At 44.0% G+C, this 16,368-nt stretch overlaps 3 protein-coding genes across 4 annotated transcripts; 1 reads left to right on the top strand and 2 right to left on the bottom strand.

The window, feature by feature from the left end:
* Window positions 1-1,717: 1,717 nt before the first annotated feature.
* On the top strand, window positions 1,718-3,121 carry LOC136546082 (large ribosomal subunit protein eL33w-like). Its single transcript, XM_066538059.1, has 4 exons — window positions 1,718-1,865; window positions 1,957-2,185; window positions 2,269-2,311; window positions 2,927-3,121. Exons 1-3 carry the CDS (start codon window positions 1,798-1,800, stop codon window positions 2,308-2,310), a joined length of 339 nt encoding a protein of 112 aa, XP_066394156.1. The 5' UTR covers window positions 1,718-1,797; the 3' UTR covers window position 2,311; window positions 2,927-3,121.
* A 3,487-nt stretch (window positions 3,122-6,608) lies between these two features.
* Window positions 6,609-7,834, bottom strand: LOC136546081 (transcription repressor OFP12-like). The gene has a single exon (XM_066538058.1). It carries the CDS (start codon window positions 7,665-7,667, stop codon window positions 6,888-6,890), a length of 780 nt encoding a protein of 259 aa, XP_066394155.1. The 5' UTR covers window positions 7,668-7,834; the 3' UTR covers window positions 6,609-6,887.
* Window positions 7,835-10,126: 2,292 nt separating this feature from the next.
* LOC136546080 (uncharacterized) lies at window positions 10,127-15,654 on the bottom strand. 2 transcript variants are annotated; one of them, XR_010781246.1, is made up of 9 exons: window positions 15,227-15,654; window positions 15,069-15,134; window positions 13,576-13,642; window positions 13,392-13,492; window positions 12,950-12,994; window positions 12,562-12,867; window positions 12,363-12,465; window positions 10,343-11,158; window positions 10,127-10,263 (listed from the first exon to the last, which is right to left on the bottom strand). XR_010781246.1 is itself a non-coding variant. In XM_066538056.1 (8 exons), the coding sequence occupies exons 1-8, from the start codon at window positions 15,395-15,397 to the stop codon at window positions 11,076-11,078; spliced, it is 942 nt and encodes a 313-aa protein (XP_066394153.1). In that variant the 5' UTR covers window positions 15,398-15,654; the 3' UTR covers window positions 10,289-11,075. The 2 variants fall into 2 exon arrangements, 1 of the variants encoding a protein (XP_066394153.1); XM_066538056.1 differs by lacking the exon at window positions 10,127-10,263 and having other exon boundaries at window positions 10,289-11,158.
* Between the last annotated feature and the right edge of the window lie 714 nt (window positions 15,655-16,368).

The raw sequence follows: 16,368 nt of genomic DNA, 5'->3' as shown, positions 1-16,368 counted from the left end.
CATCCTTTTGTCAAAGAACCACAAGCATGGACTCTGACTAGGTGACCATTTGAACTCATTGGTCAAGCTTTGCATCAGGAACTCAAAAGAGAATGAGCCTACCTCCACATCCCATTTAATCACACTACCCTTAGTGTAAGATTTCCTACCATTACTATCTATAGTACAAAAACCTTCAACTTTTATCCCTAAGGAGAACAATCGAGTCCTAGCAGCAATCAACAATTTTCAAAGAAAAATACTAGGGTCAGCGCAATTTCACAACCTACTTGCATTAGTACTCAAATGCAAGAGATTCAAGATGAGTTTATGGCAAGCTTGAACAACCATACCTCTCCTCGACGTGCTCCATGTCCGTGGGATCCGCCATTGCGCTCAACGGAACACCATCCGGGAGGGGAGCACGGGGGCGACCGAGGGAGGAGAGCGTAGGCGGGAGCTCCAGGTCATCGGCGGCTAGGGTTAGGGTTCCGCTGCCACGGGAGCCATCGGGAAGAAGACAGAATGAGAGATAGAGTGAATGAGATGGAGAGGAGAGTGAGAGCTAGGGCCAGGGCATAGGCCTCTATCACATTTGGGACGGGGGCAAATATGTCCATACAGAAAAGCGTACAGTACGCATACACCTGCAAGTGGGTCAAAGTAGCTGGAAGACGTAGATAATGGCATCAATCAGTGAAAGATGAAATTATAATGGTATATTTTAAAATAGTCAAATTGTAATGGTAGATCTCCAAACTCTGAGAATTGTAATGGTACCAATTCAAATAACCCATAAAAATAATATGGTTAGAAAATTTAAAACGTCTTATATAATTTGGAATCAAGAAAGTATGTGTTTAGAAAAGTTATTAAAACAACTTACGAATTAAAAGAGATGGAATATTACTAATTAAAAACAACATGTCTCAACATTGTGGCACAATAATACAGTTAAAGCCCACTAATATGAATACATCTATACATACATCAGACATGCATATTGTTCTTGGTTTTTATCCTAATAGCAACCGATATTGAGATACCCTAAATAAGAAATATTTAAACATATCCCAGAATAAAAAGAGAAAATTAATATAAAAGAGCAATGAACAAAGAAGAAAGTTTCTGAAAAATTAAGTATAACCAGGAAAGGAAAACTAATCATGTACATTTATTTTCCTGGCATGTTAAAGCGGAACACAACAATAACAAAATGTAGAACATCTTTTCCAATGCGATGCATTTTTTTAGAAAAAAACATAATACAATGCTATACTAGGATCATGAACGTTATAATACTTAACAGGTGTATCTACAAACATCACCTTATTTTGAATTGGAGAGGCTTCTAGACCCTGAACTTGCTCCTCTTTAGAATCATCCATTCACTCACATTCAAACTCAACATGCTGGCTGTCTTCCTCAGAATCACTTAATTCCTTTTGCTCCATTACAATTCCTGTTGTCCTTTTGTAGGGTATTTCCCTTTATTTTCCAATTATAGAAAATAAAAGAAAAGGATATTAAAAAAAGGAGAAGGATGTTGACCTGTTTGCAATTAGGCCCGTCATGTTGCCAGACCGGCCCATCTTGGCGCAGATGGAAAGACTAAAAATTCTAAGAAGCCCATTTAACCTCGCGACCTTAAACCCTAGCTTTCTCCAGACAGCCCTTTGGAACATCACGACCGTTCGTTGGAATCTGCGAGCCAATCGAGACCGCTCTTCTCTCCGTCCGCTGCTACATATAAACCAGCACGACCTCTCTGTCGTCTCCGGCGGCGGAAGCGTAAGCGGAAGGAAGCAGGCGGCAACCATGGTGAAGGGACGCACGGGACAGCGCGTCAGGCTCTACGTCCGGGGAACCATCCTCGGATACAAGAGGTGAGATCCGCGCCGCCTCTTCTTCTCCGTCTGTGTTACTTGAATCTGGTCATTTCTCGGTTCGATTCCGCTAACGGTGGTGGCTGTGCAGGTCCAAGTCGAACCAGTACGAGACCACGTCGCTCGTGCAGATCGAGGGGGTGAACACCAAGGAGGACGTCGCGTGGTACGCTGGCAAGCGCATGGCGTACATCTACAAGGCCAAGACCAAGAGCAGTGAGACCCGCTACAGGTGCATCTGGGGCAAGGTCACCCGCCCGCACGGCAACTCCGGCGTCGTCCGCGCCAAGTTCAAGTCCAACCTCCCGCCTGAGTCCATGGTCAGTGACGCACCCTCTGATCTGTGTGATGTGTTGCTTCCCAATTGGTGCTCTGTCCTGATGCTGTTTTTATTTGAGTGCAGGGGCGCAAGGTCAGAGTGTTCATGTACCCGAGCAGCATCTAAGGTTAGTATGCACAAACATCTGATATTCTCTATTTGTTTGGCTGGTTGATCTTGAATTTTTTGTTTGTGATCGAATGATATGACAATGAATTCTGCTTAGACTGCACTCGCCATTGCTGTAGACCAGAGGCTAGGACTTTTAGGTGGTTATTAAACGCATGGTAGCTTGTGGTTATGGTTGTTTATTAGGAGGCATATTGAGTCTGTGTAGCAGCAAACAGTGTCTTTAGGCATGGTAGCTCATCAATGCTGTTTTGCATCAGTTCTTAATTGCGCTGTCACCATGTATTGGATATAGTGATGCTTATTTTGAGCACTTTAGACTCAGTTTTTATTTTTTTCATTTATATTTATATTGGGCATCTTTTCTTGTCATAGAAGTGTAAATGATATTTCTGTCCAAGCACTGATATTTAGGGAATGTTTATTGCCTTTTTGATACAATAGAATGGTTGTAAACATACGGTGTCCTGTTTAGAACGTTGGGCATGGGGCTCCCAAGTCCCAACGCAAAGTTTGAACTCGTAGCTTGATCCAATGCTTAACCTTTCAAAAATTCCATATGCATAGCCTGCAATGCCTTTGCTTATGCTATTCTCCGCTTATATGTCTGCAGGTTTTGTTGGAGTACAGATGGACTAGGAATGGCCATGCTTACTTCTTACTGTTCTCTGAGCTTAAAATGCCATGTGTTGGCAACTTAGATTGTTCATGTACTGAACCTGTGAAATTCTGCCAAAATTTGTTGCCAGACTGATGAACTATTGCCGTAATGTTATGCCAGCAGCAGAGCTTATTTTGCCCCGTGCCATCGATGTCTGACTGCAGTATTTTCAAATTCATATAGCCATATTTTACACTTGTTTGCCTCATGTTCGTCTGTCACATCTAAAATATTGAAATGAGTTTCGTTTGGTGTGAATGCGTAATATTCTTCTACCCTGCTCTGGGTTGTTTTTTCAAAACCATTTCTGCAAAATTTATGGGCGCAGGAGGCCCCACTAGGTAATTTGTGTCCTGCGGTGCAGATTAGCTTTCTTCTTTTTTACGGTCAACTAAAAATTATACACCCTATGTTTCAAACTAAGGGCTTGTTCGGTTGGTATTAAAGCCGGCTGATAAGTCGACTGAAGCTGTTTTGTTGTGAGAGAAAAATACTGTATATTTCAGTTGATAAGCTGACTGATAAATTCAAACGAACAGGCTAAGTCACTTCAATTTTAAGTTTAACCTAAATTATAGAGAATTATAAACATTTGAGACATCTAAGGGTCAAATCACTATCAAATTCTCTCATTTTTCTTGACAAATGAATTTGCTCCTTTGCATCATTAGCCTCTCTACCATGAATGGCTGATTGTTTTTCTCAATTATTGGCTCCAATATGCTATTGAAGCTGGACGTGTATGCTGATTTGTACCTTCATTATTGCCATGTACGTCAGTTAAATCTTTACCTCGGTACAACATATGTTTTGTGTTGTACGTTGACTCAACTGGATCATACTTCCAGCTGGTCTGGAGTCTCCCCTGATCGTCAACATCAAGGACGACCACGGCGCCACGCCAGCCGCACCTCGCCTCCAGCCTCCAGGCAGGGCTGCCCGGCTGCGTGCAGGTGCTGATGGAGAATGCCGGCATCATGTCCGCTTTTACAGCCTCAATACGTGTAATCGTGTGTGCTCATCCTCCCAAGTGGAATCATCAACCATCTGACCAATTTGCATTTGAAAATTCAACGAGGAACACTAGTTATTTACTGTGTTGTTCCAGAACTGTCCTTTTGCTGAATCAATTGCTCATCAGCCTGTTCGTTTGGCTGGACTTGTTCGTTGCTGGATCGTGAAGAAGTACTGCTGGCTGGTTTGGTGCGAGAGAAAAATGCTGTTTCGGCTGGAAATTTACGATCGTTTACGAGGCAATAAGCCCAGCCGATCAGGTTGCATATTCTTCTGAAAGATCTTACAACAAATAGTTTTGGTCCCTCCAGGAGGATTTCTTATGCTGCTGCGCTGAAGTGCAACCACGAGGCGAATGAGGGACCAAAACCCTTTGTCATCTCTGCAAAAAGTGCTACATCATTCATGCAAAGCAACGCTTACCAGTTGGTTTGGCTGTGCTTTTTTGCACCTTGCTGGCAGAGTTCGAACTCCTTCGTGGGCAGATTTGTTGGTAGGAGGAGGCGCAGTTTATCTGCGCATTGAAAAAAATCCCCTCGTCTGCCCCACGCCAAAGCACAGGTCTAAGACCAGCTCAGTCTCACAGGAGCTATGGTGCCACTATGTATGGGTGGAACAGAGATTCGTGGGGTTTTTCGACCTGTGTGAGAAAGTCTTTTTCTTAATCTCAATGCTCGGGGGGCTATCTTACCCCCCGTGGGCCAAGTTTTTTTTTGTATCATCATTCATTGGTGGAGCTAGGAGGCTTTCTAGTTTGTTAGGGTTATTAAATGCTTGAACGTGACGTTTACTACTAGGTTAGTCCTTTCTTCTAAATTATAAGACATTTTGATATTTCTATATACATTTATTTTACTAAGTATCTAGACACATTATATATTTAAGTGCATAGTAAAAGCTATGTATCTTGAAAAGCCAAAATATATTATAGTTTGAAATGGAGGGAGTATATGTGGTTCATGATTAAAGACCATTAAATATATGAAAGTTGCATGATAATTGAAATTGTATATATTAATATTTTGACATTAATGCTATCAATTTTTTTTTTTTTGCAGAACTTGCTGGTTTACACAGATTTAAATGATGCAGCTACCTGTGTTAAATGTGTTGCCAAAACCCTTTTGTCATCTCTGCAAAAAATGTCTAAACCTTTGATCCAAAACAGGGGTAAAATGATAAATAAAGAACTAAAAAACGAGGGCAAATTCGTATGGGTAAAATTGCCATTTTATCTCAAAATTAACACAGTTACAATGACTTAACAGAATAGGGGCAAAGTCTGGCTTCGGTTTCAAATTGTAAGGGCAAAAATACAAAGTTGAAAAATGAGGATAAAATCACCATTAGCCTTGAAAGTAGGAGCATGAATGCCAAGGCTAAATAGTGGTATGAATGCTAAGGCTCTTTTTTTTAAGGGGCCGATTGTGGTAGAGCTTCAGTAGGAGCCTCTTTAGGGCTCTTCCAATGCCTAACAGTTATTGCATCCCTAATAACAAAGTTAAAATTCACTCCCTCTATTCTTTTTTTTTTTTTGAAAATTAGCAAGAGCGCTGCTATATCATATAAGAAGAAGAGCAATTCGATGTTTTACAAATCGAAATTACATATAAGAAGATACACACAAACACAGGCACAGAAAACGAAGTAAAATCATTGGGGTAGAACAGGACACCCAGTAGCTCTTGTGGCGAGTCCAATTTCTTCTTTGATTAGGCTCAACACCTGTAGTGGCGTCCTTCAAAGGTTCTTCGATTGCGCTCTTTTGTTTTGGCATTTCTAAATACATAACTTTTATTATATATCTGACATATCGTATATCGAGATGCATAGTAAAAGCTAGCTGCAAAAGCCAAAACAATCTATAATCTAGGAGGTACCACAGAAAAAGAAACACATGCTGACTTTTGCTTTTGCTCGACAAGTCTTTCAGTCAGGTTCTTCCGCCTCTGTACTCAGTGACCAGTGTCCATCTGGCTCGACAAAGTCATATCTCGAGTCTTTAGGAGGTACTAGTACAATGTACAGATGAGTACAATCAAATGGGTGACAAAGTGCGCGAAAAAGAACGAATGTGCAACAACCACCAAAAAGTTGAAAACGTTGTACACCATGCTACGGTGCGGTAATGAAGCAATAAAAGAGAAGCAGCGAATCACGCATATTCAGTGATGATTGCATACACAAAATAGGGATCGCGTGCTCTTCTTAGGGATGTGAAGGTGCCCGATTACAGAGTTGAGCTATTAGGAGAATAAACCCTTTATGTGGACCTATATATTATAATAGAACAAAACACTATCATCTTAATAGTTAAAAATTTTAAAAACAAAACAAACCGATGATTGCATGCCGACAAGTTTAAGACATGTTTGAATCGCATGGTCTAAAGTTCAACAACAAAATTTTAGACCACTTTATCTCTCTTGAGGCTCTAAAAAGGTTGTCTAAAGTTGTATCTAAAGTTTAGTCAACCTAAAAAAAAGATCTTTAATTCATTAAACCACAAAAGTCGATCTAAAGTTCACAACTAAACTTTAGACATGGAATCGAAACAGGACCTTAGCCTTTAGGTATGAATATAAAGTAAGATGGCTAGAAAGTAGAGAAGTTACCAAATCAAATTTTGGCTATAATATAAGCCAAAAAATTGATCGAAGTAGCAACAAATGGTGATATGGTGATGAAAATGAAGGTGGCTGTGGACGAAAAGGGTCCGGTAGCGTACTACGAAACGGAATCGTATGACAGCAGAGCGATTAACATGCACGTTACGTTACTTGAGCTAAAGCGCGCACGCGTATTAACACAGCATTAACTCGTGCAGTCGCCGACTGACCGGCCGGCCGGACGTCGAGGCGGGCGCCTCGCCGGTTATGCACACGTACACATTTGCCAGTCACGACGAGATCGAGGTCACTGCCTCCGCGCCGTCACAGTCGCAGTCGCCGCGGCCGTCTCCTCCCGCCCCCGGCTGCTGCCTCCGCCGCCGCCGACGCGTCAGCCTGCTCTTCGCCGCCCTCCGCCGGCGGCGCCGGATCGCGGCGACCGTGTCGGTGAACGCGCGGAGGATGTCCTTGTGCACGGCGCGGTCGTTGAGGCGGAGGTAGCAGAACAACAGCTCCTCCATGAAGTCCCAGTCCACGGCAGCCTGCGCGGCGCCGCTCCCCGCGGAGGCGTCCACCATCTCCCGCATGGACCGCCGGAAGTCCTCGTACGGCGCCGCGGAGAGCGTGGCCACCGCGACGCCGGCGCCACGGACCACCGCCTTGGGCTCGTCCGCGTCCGCCTCGCTCCCGCCGTCGCCGTAACAATAATCCTGCGCCGACGACGAGCCGCCCTCGTCGCCGGGGACAGCGGCAGCCGAGGCGGCGAGGCCGACCCGGAGGGACCTGAAGTTGACGGCGAGGGCGTCCCCGCTGCCGTCGTCGTCGTGCTTGTGGCGGTGACGGAGGGGGGAGGAGAAGGAGTGGGTCCGAGGATGCATGCACCCGGACAGGAATGAAGTGGCGGTGGAGGAGGACGACGACAGCGACGTCTCGCCGTTGGCGTTTGCGTGGTGGCCCCGGCGGCCGTGGAGCTTGCCGAGCGCTCTGGACAGGTGGAGGAATGACCTGTGGAGCCTCGTCACATTCTTCTTGCATCCCGCAGCTTTGGTGCTCTTGTCGTCCTCCTCCATGTCTGACTTCTTGGACTCTGTTCGATCTGTGGATCTTGAGGTGCGCTTGTGCCTTTGTGGTGGCTCTAAAGCTCTAGAAGATAGAGAAGAGAGGAGAGCAGGTGTTTCACATTTATGTGCATGGGAGAGTTACATTACATACATTATCGAGGTAGGCCGGGGAGGGTTCCAACTTTAGTAGGTTGACCTTTGATTGATTGTCATTCTTTAGGGTCACCTACTGAGATTGATTTGTAGGTTGACCTTTTGCTCTGTATTCCTTTTTCCCAAACAAGGATGATTGGCGCCCATACTCTGTATCATGTAACACTGGCCAGCAACAACCACAAGGATTCGGATTTATACATATACCTTTATCACAATAAAAATTAATAAGCAAGTGTAATCGTGAGTCCAAGATGAAGAATGCTAGGGCAAGTTAGGGGCCGCTTGGTTTCCGAGCGAGCTAGCCTCGCCTAGCATGGCCGGGCAAACCAAACCTTGTCAACTAGAAAAAAATTCCCAATGCATAACCCGAGGTAAGCCAGCTGAGAATAGCACATCTTGCTTGTTCCAACTAACACGAGGTAACACAGTATTTGACAAAGATTTCAAACATCTCCTTAGTTTAATTATTTCCTCTGTTCAAACTAGCACGCATAGAAAAACTAATTTCTTTCTAACCGTTGAAGTATAAATGAATTGCCTACCTTTCACTATTAGCTTAAGCATTTGTGTTGAACTAATTGGTGCATATACAAACTAAATATGTTGTCCGAGTCAGGGTCTCGAGTTTGAATCATGATAGGGTGCAGTTAAATATAATAATTGTAGTTGAATCCTATTTCCACGTATAAGGACTGAGCTAGGATAGGAACATGCATGTGAGGGGAGTATTGAAGTATAAATGGATTGTTCACCTTTCCCTGTCAATTTAAGATTTTAGGTTGAGCTGGTGGATGAATACAACTCACACTAGAAAAAACATTCCAAATGCTTACTCAACATACACAGTGGCAGACATGGACAGCTCGTTAGATTTCTTGTGGCGGAACTTCCTCACCTAGTTTATCCCTGACTCAGTGCTCTGCATTTTAATTTAGCTAACTATTCTTTCAATTGTAGCAGGTGATGTGCACGTCCACAACCAAGGCATATATGATGACTATGTTAATATCAAGACTTGTTTGATCATGCTCATGTAGGTATTAACAGGGATGGGATACATGCATGTATTTGAGTGCTGGTGTGTCCACCATGTTTTTTTTTTTTAAAGAACACCAAATCCTAGATATTTTTTTCAGACCATATATGCAATTACGCATGCGATTGAAGCTGCGTATAAAGAACGGTGAATGCCAAGATATCCAAATCCACATGGGCGAATCGTAGTGATGGAATATAGCAATTGCTTGGTATGGATGTTGATGGAGAGTACAACACGCATGCCATAGTAAGGGACCCAATCAATCACAGCACGGATGCCTCCACGTGACGGCTTGCACACGGCTGTTTCGCCGCCCTGTGTTGTTCAGCACTGACGAACAATGTTTTTCTCTCACAAGAAAACAACATCATCAACAGCAACCAAATTTCAGCAAAATGAACTGGGCCGAAATGCCGGACTAACACCTGCCGATTTTCTCTGTCCTGACTCATCTCCTATCACTAATGTGAAATTCCTATGGCGATTCAGGATTTTTCTCAAATTATATAGGGCGCTATGTGACATTTCTGGCAAAATCATGTGAAATTTCTGCATACATTGAGGTCTTTGGCCGCAAGCATAAGGTCATCTTTACAGCCGAACAAATCATCTGATCCACGATCTTTTTTATTTTTTTTTGCCACAAAAAAGCAGAGCAAAGATCAACACAAGTTCATTACCTCCAGTAGCACATGAATGGCTTGCTCGGCCAATAGCCTTGTTATAGCCAGGGAGTGGCACAAGATTGACAGATCAAGACTGACAACATGAAACTCTGACACCGGATTATAGCGGCACAAGATTGGCTACAATCAATCGAAATGTCAGCAGAAATGCAGAATGAGACCTCAGCTCGAGGGAGTGAAGCTTGGCATCACACGGATCTGAAGCTCAGATGGCGGCAGCAGCACGACATAGGCATTGCAGAAATCAAAATGAGGATTAATACACAGCCTACAAGACCAACTAGCTCACCACATATATCGTACACACATATATCAACATCATCGCCAGGAATACAGATTGGGTACTGCCTGCTCATCAGAACGTGTCCTTTCCATGGTGATACCTGCTCTTGTGGCCAACCAAGAGCGGCCGGGAGAGCACAGGGAGCCCCCATGGCGACATGAAGACGACTGTCGGGCAGACGTCGGTCTCCGTCCTGGCGCTGGCGTGACAGATCTTTGCAGAGAACTCAGCAACCTTCCTTGGGATCAGAACCGAGGTGATCTTGCTCCACTTCAGCCTCTTGACACTGAACAAACAGGGGGAAGCCGTCTTACCATTCAGCGCCGGCAGACACTGCCATCGGGACCTGGGACTGGGAGCGGCAGCCCCATCGTCCCAGCACTCCAGCCTTTGGTACTGGAGAAACCTGGCTGTCCAGCTGCCGCCACCGACGCCGGTGTCCTGGAAGAAGGCCATCATGGTAGCTCACTGCAAAAGCTGCAGAGGCAGGAGATATAGACACTACAAGAAGGGTACGTACAGATCACGGAGGACTGGAACAGTAGGCCACATGGAACGACCCCCACAAGGCTGTGCCATGTTGAAGGATTAGCAGCACTGAAACGTGGAGATAGGGACAAAGCTTGCCCTAATGCTTGATTCCTTGCATCACATGGGGCTATGACCACCCTTTCACATCCATGTCCCTACTGCATTCACACCTCTCACTGTCTCGTGCTGCTGGGGTGCATTCTCGAGTGTTTAGTGGAAAACATTCCTCTTGGCTGCCATGAGTCCCATGGCCCCATGCCAGCATGGTGTATCATTTCAGATAGAAATCTAGAGGGTGAAGCATCTGGGGTAGAATTTTGTCCTTGCGCCCTTTTTTTGACTTGTCAGGTGTGATTCAATCAGATGTGTCTGCCATTGGAACTATCAGGAATCTTCGCAATGATGCTCAGTGGAAAGTGACGCTTTTAATCTACAGAGATACTACTGCTGGAGGGCAATTTGAGAGCAAGTGTGAGAATATCATGGAGAATTCATCATTTCAGAGGAAAGGCTAAACAAGTTTAACAAACAGAAACCAGAGGTAAAGCAATTTTTTGAGTCTTCAAGAGCAAAGCAGTGCTCCAAAAGAAAAAGATCAGCTTTTTGAAAAAGGCACAGATAGATTAACAGAATCAGGAACTCCTATAAGACTTCCCTCTCAACCAATATGGAGTCCAGTACATGGTTTCAGTTCCCCTGACAATCACAAGGGCAGTGCTAATCTATTTGAATGAGAATTTCCAAACCTCCCTAACATTGGATGATCCATCAGCAACATCGTTGAGCCGCTCAGGTTGCATGGCGCCTGAGAACAACCAAACGTTAGTAAAAGCAACACTTGAACCCCACATGGTGTGCAAAAGTAAAACATAATCCACATGATAGATCCAGAGAAACTGTTTGTACTCTACAGTTATGCTCACATCAACAAAAAATATAATATTATCCATTGTTTATGGCATGTACAATATCATATTAAGAATGGATAATCTACATTCTAACTACTTGATGTTTTCGTGATAGCAGGAACGCTCACGTATGTCACCAACGTCCAGTGACAGGGTTGGTGGCCGCTGTGGCGTGGCAACAACGGGCTGCAGCTGTGGGAGTGTAGCTGGGCATGCTCGTGCTCTGGCCACTCTGTTGGGGTTGGGTCAGTTGAGGTCAAGGAGAAAGCTTGGACAGCAACATCGCTTCCTCCTTGGAGGTGCCTTCTTGGCACTCACACTCGGTTGTTGCAAGTGAATACCCAAACCTGTTTGGGTTGGCATCGTTCCCTTCCTAAACGCGTCAAGAAGCATTTCCAGCACCTTGGTTCAGCTTCGTTGGGTTGGTTTTTGTCGAGGTTTTCTTTTTCTCCTAGCTGTTTTGCTCCTATACAGTTGGCTTTGAGTTGTTGCTTGGGCTGCGTCATGCTTAGTGATGAGTTCCTGAGCGAGTTGTGGCGCCCGACATTGTTGTTTGGTCTTCTGATCGAAGATGTTTGGGGATGCGGTTGTGAACCCCCTAGTTGTGTTGTCTGTGAACCCAAGTTGTGTGGGTTCGACCCCTAACTGTATACTTTTTAGGCTCGGTTTCCCTTATAAAGTAGGTCAATTCTCTTCTTCTAACAATATTTACGGCAAACCAAAGCTTTCGCTATCTTTTCTAGAAAAAAAAACATCATTTGTAGTAATATGGTAGTAAAAAAATACCTTCCCTTATACAAATCAAACTGATTAATAGTAATATTTCCATGTCAGCAATCTAAATAGTTCTGTACATAGTAGCAGTCAAAGTTGAATATGTTCAATGATTTAGACAAGATTGACATGTAGAAGAAAAGAGAAAATGAAACATAAACAATCCGATCACCATGTAGCAGGCAAATATGATTTCCCAAACTTATTATTTCACAAGTTTGCAAAACGAACATTTGATCCTACTGGAAGCAAGGTATGGGAGTATGGAGTGCATGAACAAAACTCATGTTGATTAACAGCTCTAATCAGAAAAAACAGACAACTTACCATCTTTTTCAACCAAGCGCAGAAACTGCCTTGTGCCACCACCTACCCCAAAGTAATGCTTCTTCCCTGCCATGTAAACCACACCCCCAGGGTAGCGCAAGCACTACAGAAAGCTTTCAGTGTGTAAGAAAGACGATATTAAGCAAATCTTAATGTTCGAGAAAGAATATTCAGCAAAATGAAAATTTTGAATGTTGACCTTCTTGATAAGCTTGTAGAGATTTGGAAGAGAAGATAGCGCGTAGACAGTCTCAGCCATCAGGATGATGTCATAACCATTACACATTTTACCTTCTCTATCACCACTGGCTGTTTTGTCTTGCTCAGCATCCCCGCAAAGTAGTAGCATATCCATTTCACTCCAATCACCAGCAAAGAAACCAACAGTCCGAGATGTACATGTTCCTTCAGGTGAGTCCTTGAAAAGATTCACTTTTACATTTGGTATAGTCAAGCACCTAAGCACCTCGGCATTGAAATCTTGGAAATGAATCAGGTCAGCACCCTGACAGTTTGAGTTTTTGAAAAATCAATATACACGAGGAAATATTTGAAAATGCCAGAAAGGAAAGGATCAGGGGCAATACCTTGAGACCTGCAAAAATGCCAGGGAGGCCATGTCCACATCCAAGCTAAAAAATCAAAATAAAGTAGCAAATATAAGTAGCTTGCTTATAAAACATTGGTTTCCTACTTTACAACTGTTTCATTGAATAATTCTGTTGAAAAATTCGGTCACTTGGACATTCTACCACAGATTATCAGTGCAGATTCATTTGTTCACAAGTATATATACACTGCGGGATACAAGGCTTGTCTGTGAGCCCGCAGATGCAGGAACCCGCATAAAAATGGCATATTTGCAGGATTGCAGACAAAGCCGCTTGCATCCCTTATTAAAGGAAAGAGGAAAGGTTGCACCAAAAGTAACAAGGCTCAGTGATTTCAGTAGAAAAAAAAGAACTTAATTAACAAACAGAGATTCACACGGTACATGCATAACCATGAACCTGAGAGCAAGCATCGCACCTCTAATACGTGTTTGCCTTCTAGATGCAGTTTATCTTCTTTGATATCAGAATTCAGGGCCTTCACCAAGTCTAATGAACCTTCCCACAGCTTCAACCCACCTGGTGCCCATGGTTATACTCAAGTTCACAGAGCCAAATAAATACAAATATGACGTAAAGAACAAACTGTATTTAGTCTCCACCTTCATATTTTCCTGGGACCAAATCAGAGTCTTTGACACCAAACACATCAGATGTACTCACTCTCCCCTAATAAGGTTGAGAAAGAAAATTGACTTAGTTTAACATCATCAAAAGGAGATATCAATGACCAGCGGTGTACACAGGCATGGGCCCAAAGCCTCATTCAGATGCAGCAGAAATGAAATTCACAATATTATGTCTAAGTGTCTAAAACTATTGGATAAGCAACTACAATCATCTTCCACCTCTGGTCCCTGTGTTTCCCACTCGCGATCGCGATGCATGGGCCCAAACAATGATAGCTAGAGCGACTATAGTGGTCATATCCTGGAATTCCCCTTTGGCTCCCTGGTTCACATACTAGACTGAGAACCACCCATGGGTAAAACCTTGTCAAACATCAGTAATCAACTTAAAAACATAGTTGCTGGCTAATGTGTCTATGTGCAATGTCACCTACTTCCCTGACGTGCCAAGAACAGAAACCAAAGAGTTGGTCAGGGAACTATTTCAAGGCTAAAAGAAAACCTTTTTCCTTTTTTGATTTAGGAGAGAGGGATGCCTACCCCAACTTGCTTGGGACTGAAAGGCTATGTTGTTGTTGTTGTTGTTGATTTAGGAGAGAGGGATATAAGGGAAGATGGGTGTTTGAAGTCTTCAATTTTCCAGCAGGATCACTTTTTCCTTTATTGTGAAGTCTCTATTGAGTATTGAGCATGGGTAATGCCTACGTGATCCAGTGCTCCATAATGACAAAGACCTACTATCACAATTTTGTAAAAAAATATTGATGACGAAGGTAACTTAAAACTACAGTTAACCAATGGGAAGTTGGGAACTCCAAATGCCAATTTTTGCATAAGCATGACTTGGCGCCCAAAAGATACAGTGATGCTCAATTGGCATGCTCAAGCGCTTGTATAGAAGCGAATGTTTCCAGCGCCTGATACTTGCATCATTCTCAGCAGTATATGGTAAGAAAAGATTGATGAAGCCAATGAAGACACTGTTGCCGCTTCTCAGATGTGCCAAATAACTAGTGGGCTAAATGAAGTTTTCGCAGCAAGGCAACATTGCCAAATGCAATCATATCTTGAGGTGCAATCATGCAATTAACAGTTAGTCTGGGCATCAATTCAACATGACTTTTTTTTATGTATGATATGACTTCCATTGGGTAGCACAACTTTGAAACATTGCAATAGTAAGTAAAAGAGATAAACTTTGTAATAATAGTTGTGTTTTTCTTCTTTCTTGTTCCCCTATTGATTTGTCGGATGATGTTTTTTTTTTTTTTAATCTTGTACATATATATGAAATTTGAACTTGGTATCTTCGGCAGAGAAAATAAGTAAATGCATATATAATTTTCCCATTTATGCATTTATCACCTCTCCCTTGGCAGTACTGCACAGTTCTTACAGTATACAGTGAGAGAAGCATTTCCACGAACACAAGGGAAGCGAGCGAACAAGCACATTAGCTACCACACCTTGTAGATCGTCAAGGAGTCATCGACCACGACCGGCTCCAACCGAGCTGTCGCAACGGGCAATTCCTGCAAGATCGCCAGGCAAGGACCCAACCTTTAACGCTATCACCCAAAGCGAGAACGCCGAAATAAGCAGAAAAGAGAAGGAGAAGACGTACCTCGCAGAGCTGGACCTCAACGGCCGGCGGCGGGGGAGGCGGAGGAGCGCCGGATTCGAAGCCGAAGCCGGAGCCGAAGGAAGCACCGCCGGGGTTGGAGAAGGAGAAGAGAGGGGAGGCAAAAGTGGGTCCTGTGGTGGCCGTGTTCTTGGCGGCTTCCGTGTCGTCCATTGTAACAGCTGGGGAGCTGCGTCCGCGGCGCGGAGGACGTCCTAGGAGCGGGGGGAGGTGAAGGACTGAGACGGATGGAAGCGTGGGTGAAAGAGTGGTGGCGAGGCAGCGGGAAGGTCGGACGGCAGAAGGATGGCAGCAAGGGAGAACCTTGAAGGCGGAGGGGAGGATGCCGACGACGGCGGCGTGGCCGCTGGCCGGTACCCGGTTGTCAGTTGATTGGGCAGTTGGGCCGGAAAGGACTCGGCTTCTTGAGATTTTACACGGACCATGTAAGCAAACAGATGTAGAGCGCGTTCGGCTGGCTGGTTGCCGCGGCTGGGGCTGGCCAGCCCACTCACGCGGGTGTTTCAGCTACAATAGTTTTTTTCTCTTATAATAATACAGCTAGAATAGTATTTTGATTTATTCCACCGGTCAGCCGAACACTTTACTATTTCTCCCTTAAAAAAACAGATGTATTTCTCAAAAAAAAAAGGAAAGAAGAGAGAGAGGGAGATAAGTAGTCCTAATAAGAGCATCCAGCTAGGCCTGGTCAAAAAAATCCAGCTAGGCCTGGTCAAAAAAAATCAGTAACTCGCTAGATCGTTCGACTCTTTCGTCAGTGGCTCGGCTCGTTTGAATTTTTAAACGAGCTGAGCTAGTATTTTAGCTCGGTTAATTAATAAACCAACTCGATTCAACGTGTGAGCTGCTCGCGAACTAAAATGAGTCAAGGTAAATCAGATGACAGCAACTTGAATCAGCCCATATATATCATGTCATATTGACTCAATATGACAGCAACTTGAACGAGCCGTAAACACATGCACGCTCAGTTGTTCCCCTCCTGAGCCACCGCACGTGGCATACACGTAAGTCGCCCGGCGCCTGCTACTCGTTGGGGCCTTGCAATCGTAGCTTTACTTACTCCCTTACAAGCCAACACACAACAGCAAGCATTAGTTTTTGTTTTTTTTATTTTCCCAAAT

This window comes from Miscanthus floridulus, chromosome 3 (assembly GCF_019320115.1).
Source record: "Miscanthus floridulus cultivar M001 chromosome 3, ASM1932011v1, whole genome shotgun sequence".
Classification (NCBI taxonomy): Eukaryota; Viridiplantae; Streptophyta; class Magnoliopsida; order Poales; family Poaceae; genus Miscanthus; species Miscanthus floridulus.
Note: the sequence above shows the minus strand (reverse complement) of the source record. Positions and strands in the feature narration are given on the sequence as shown.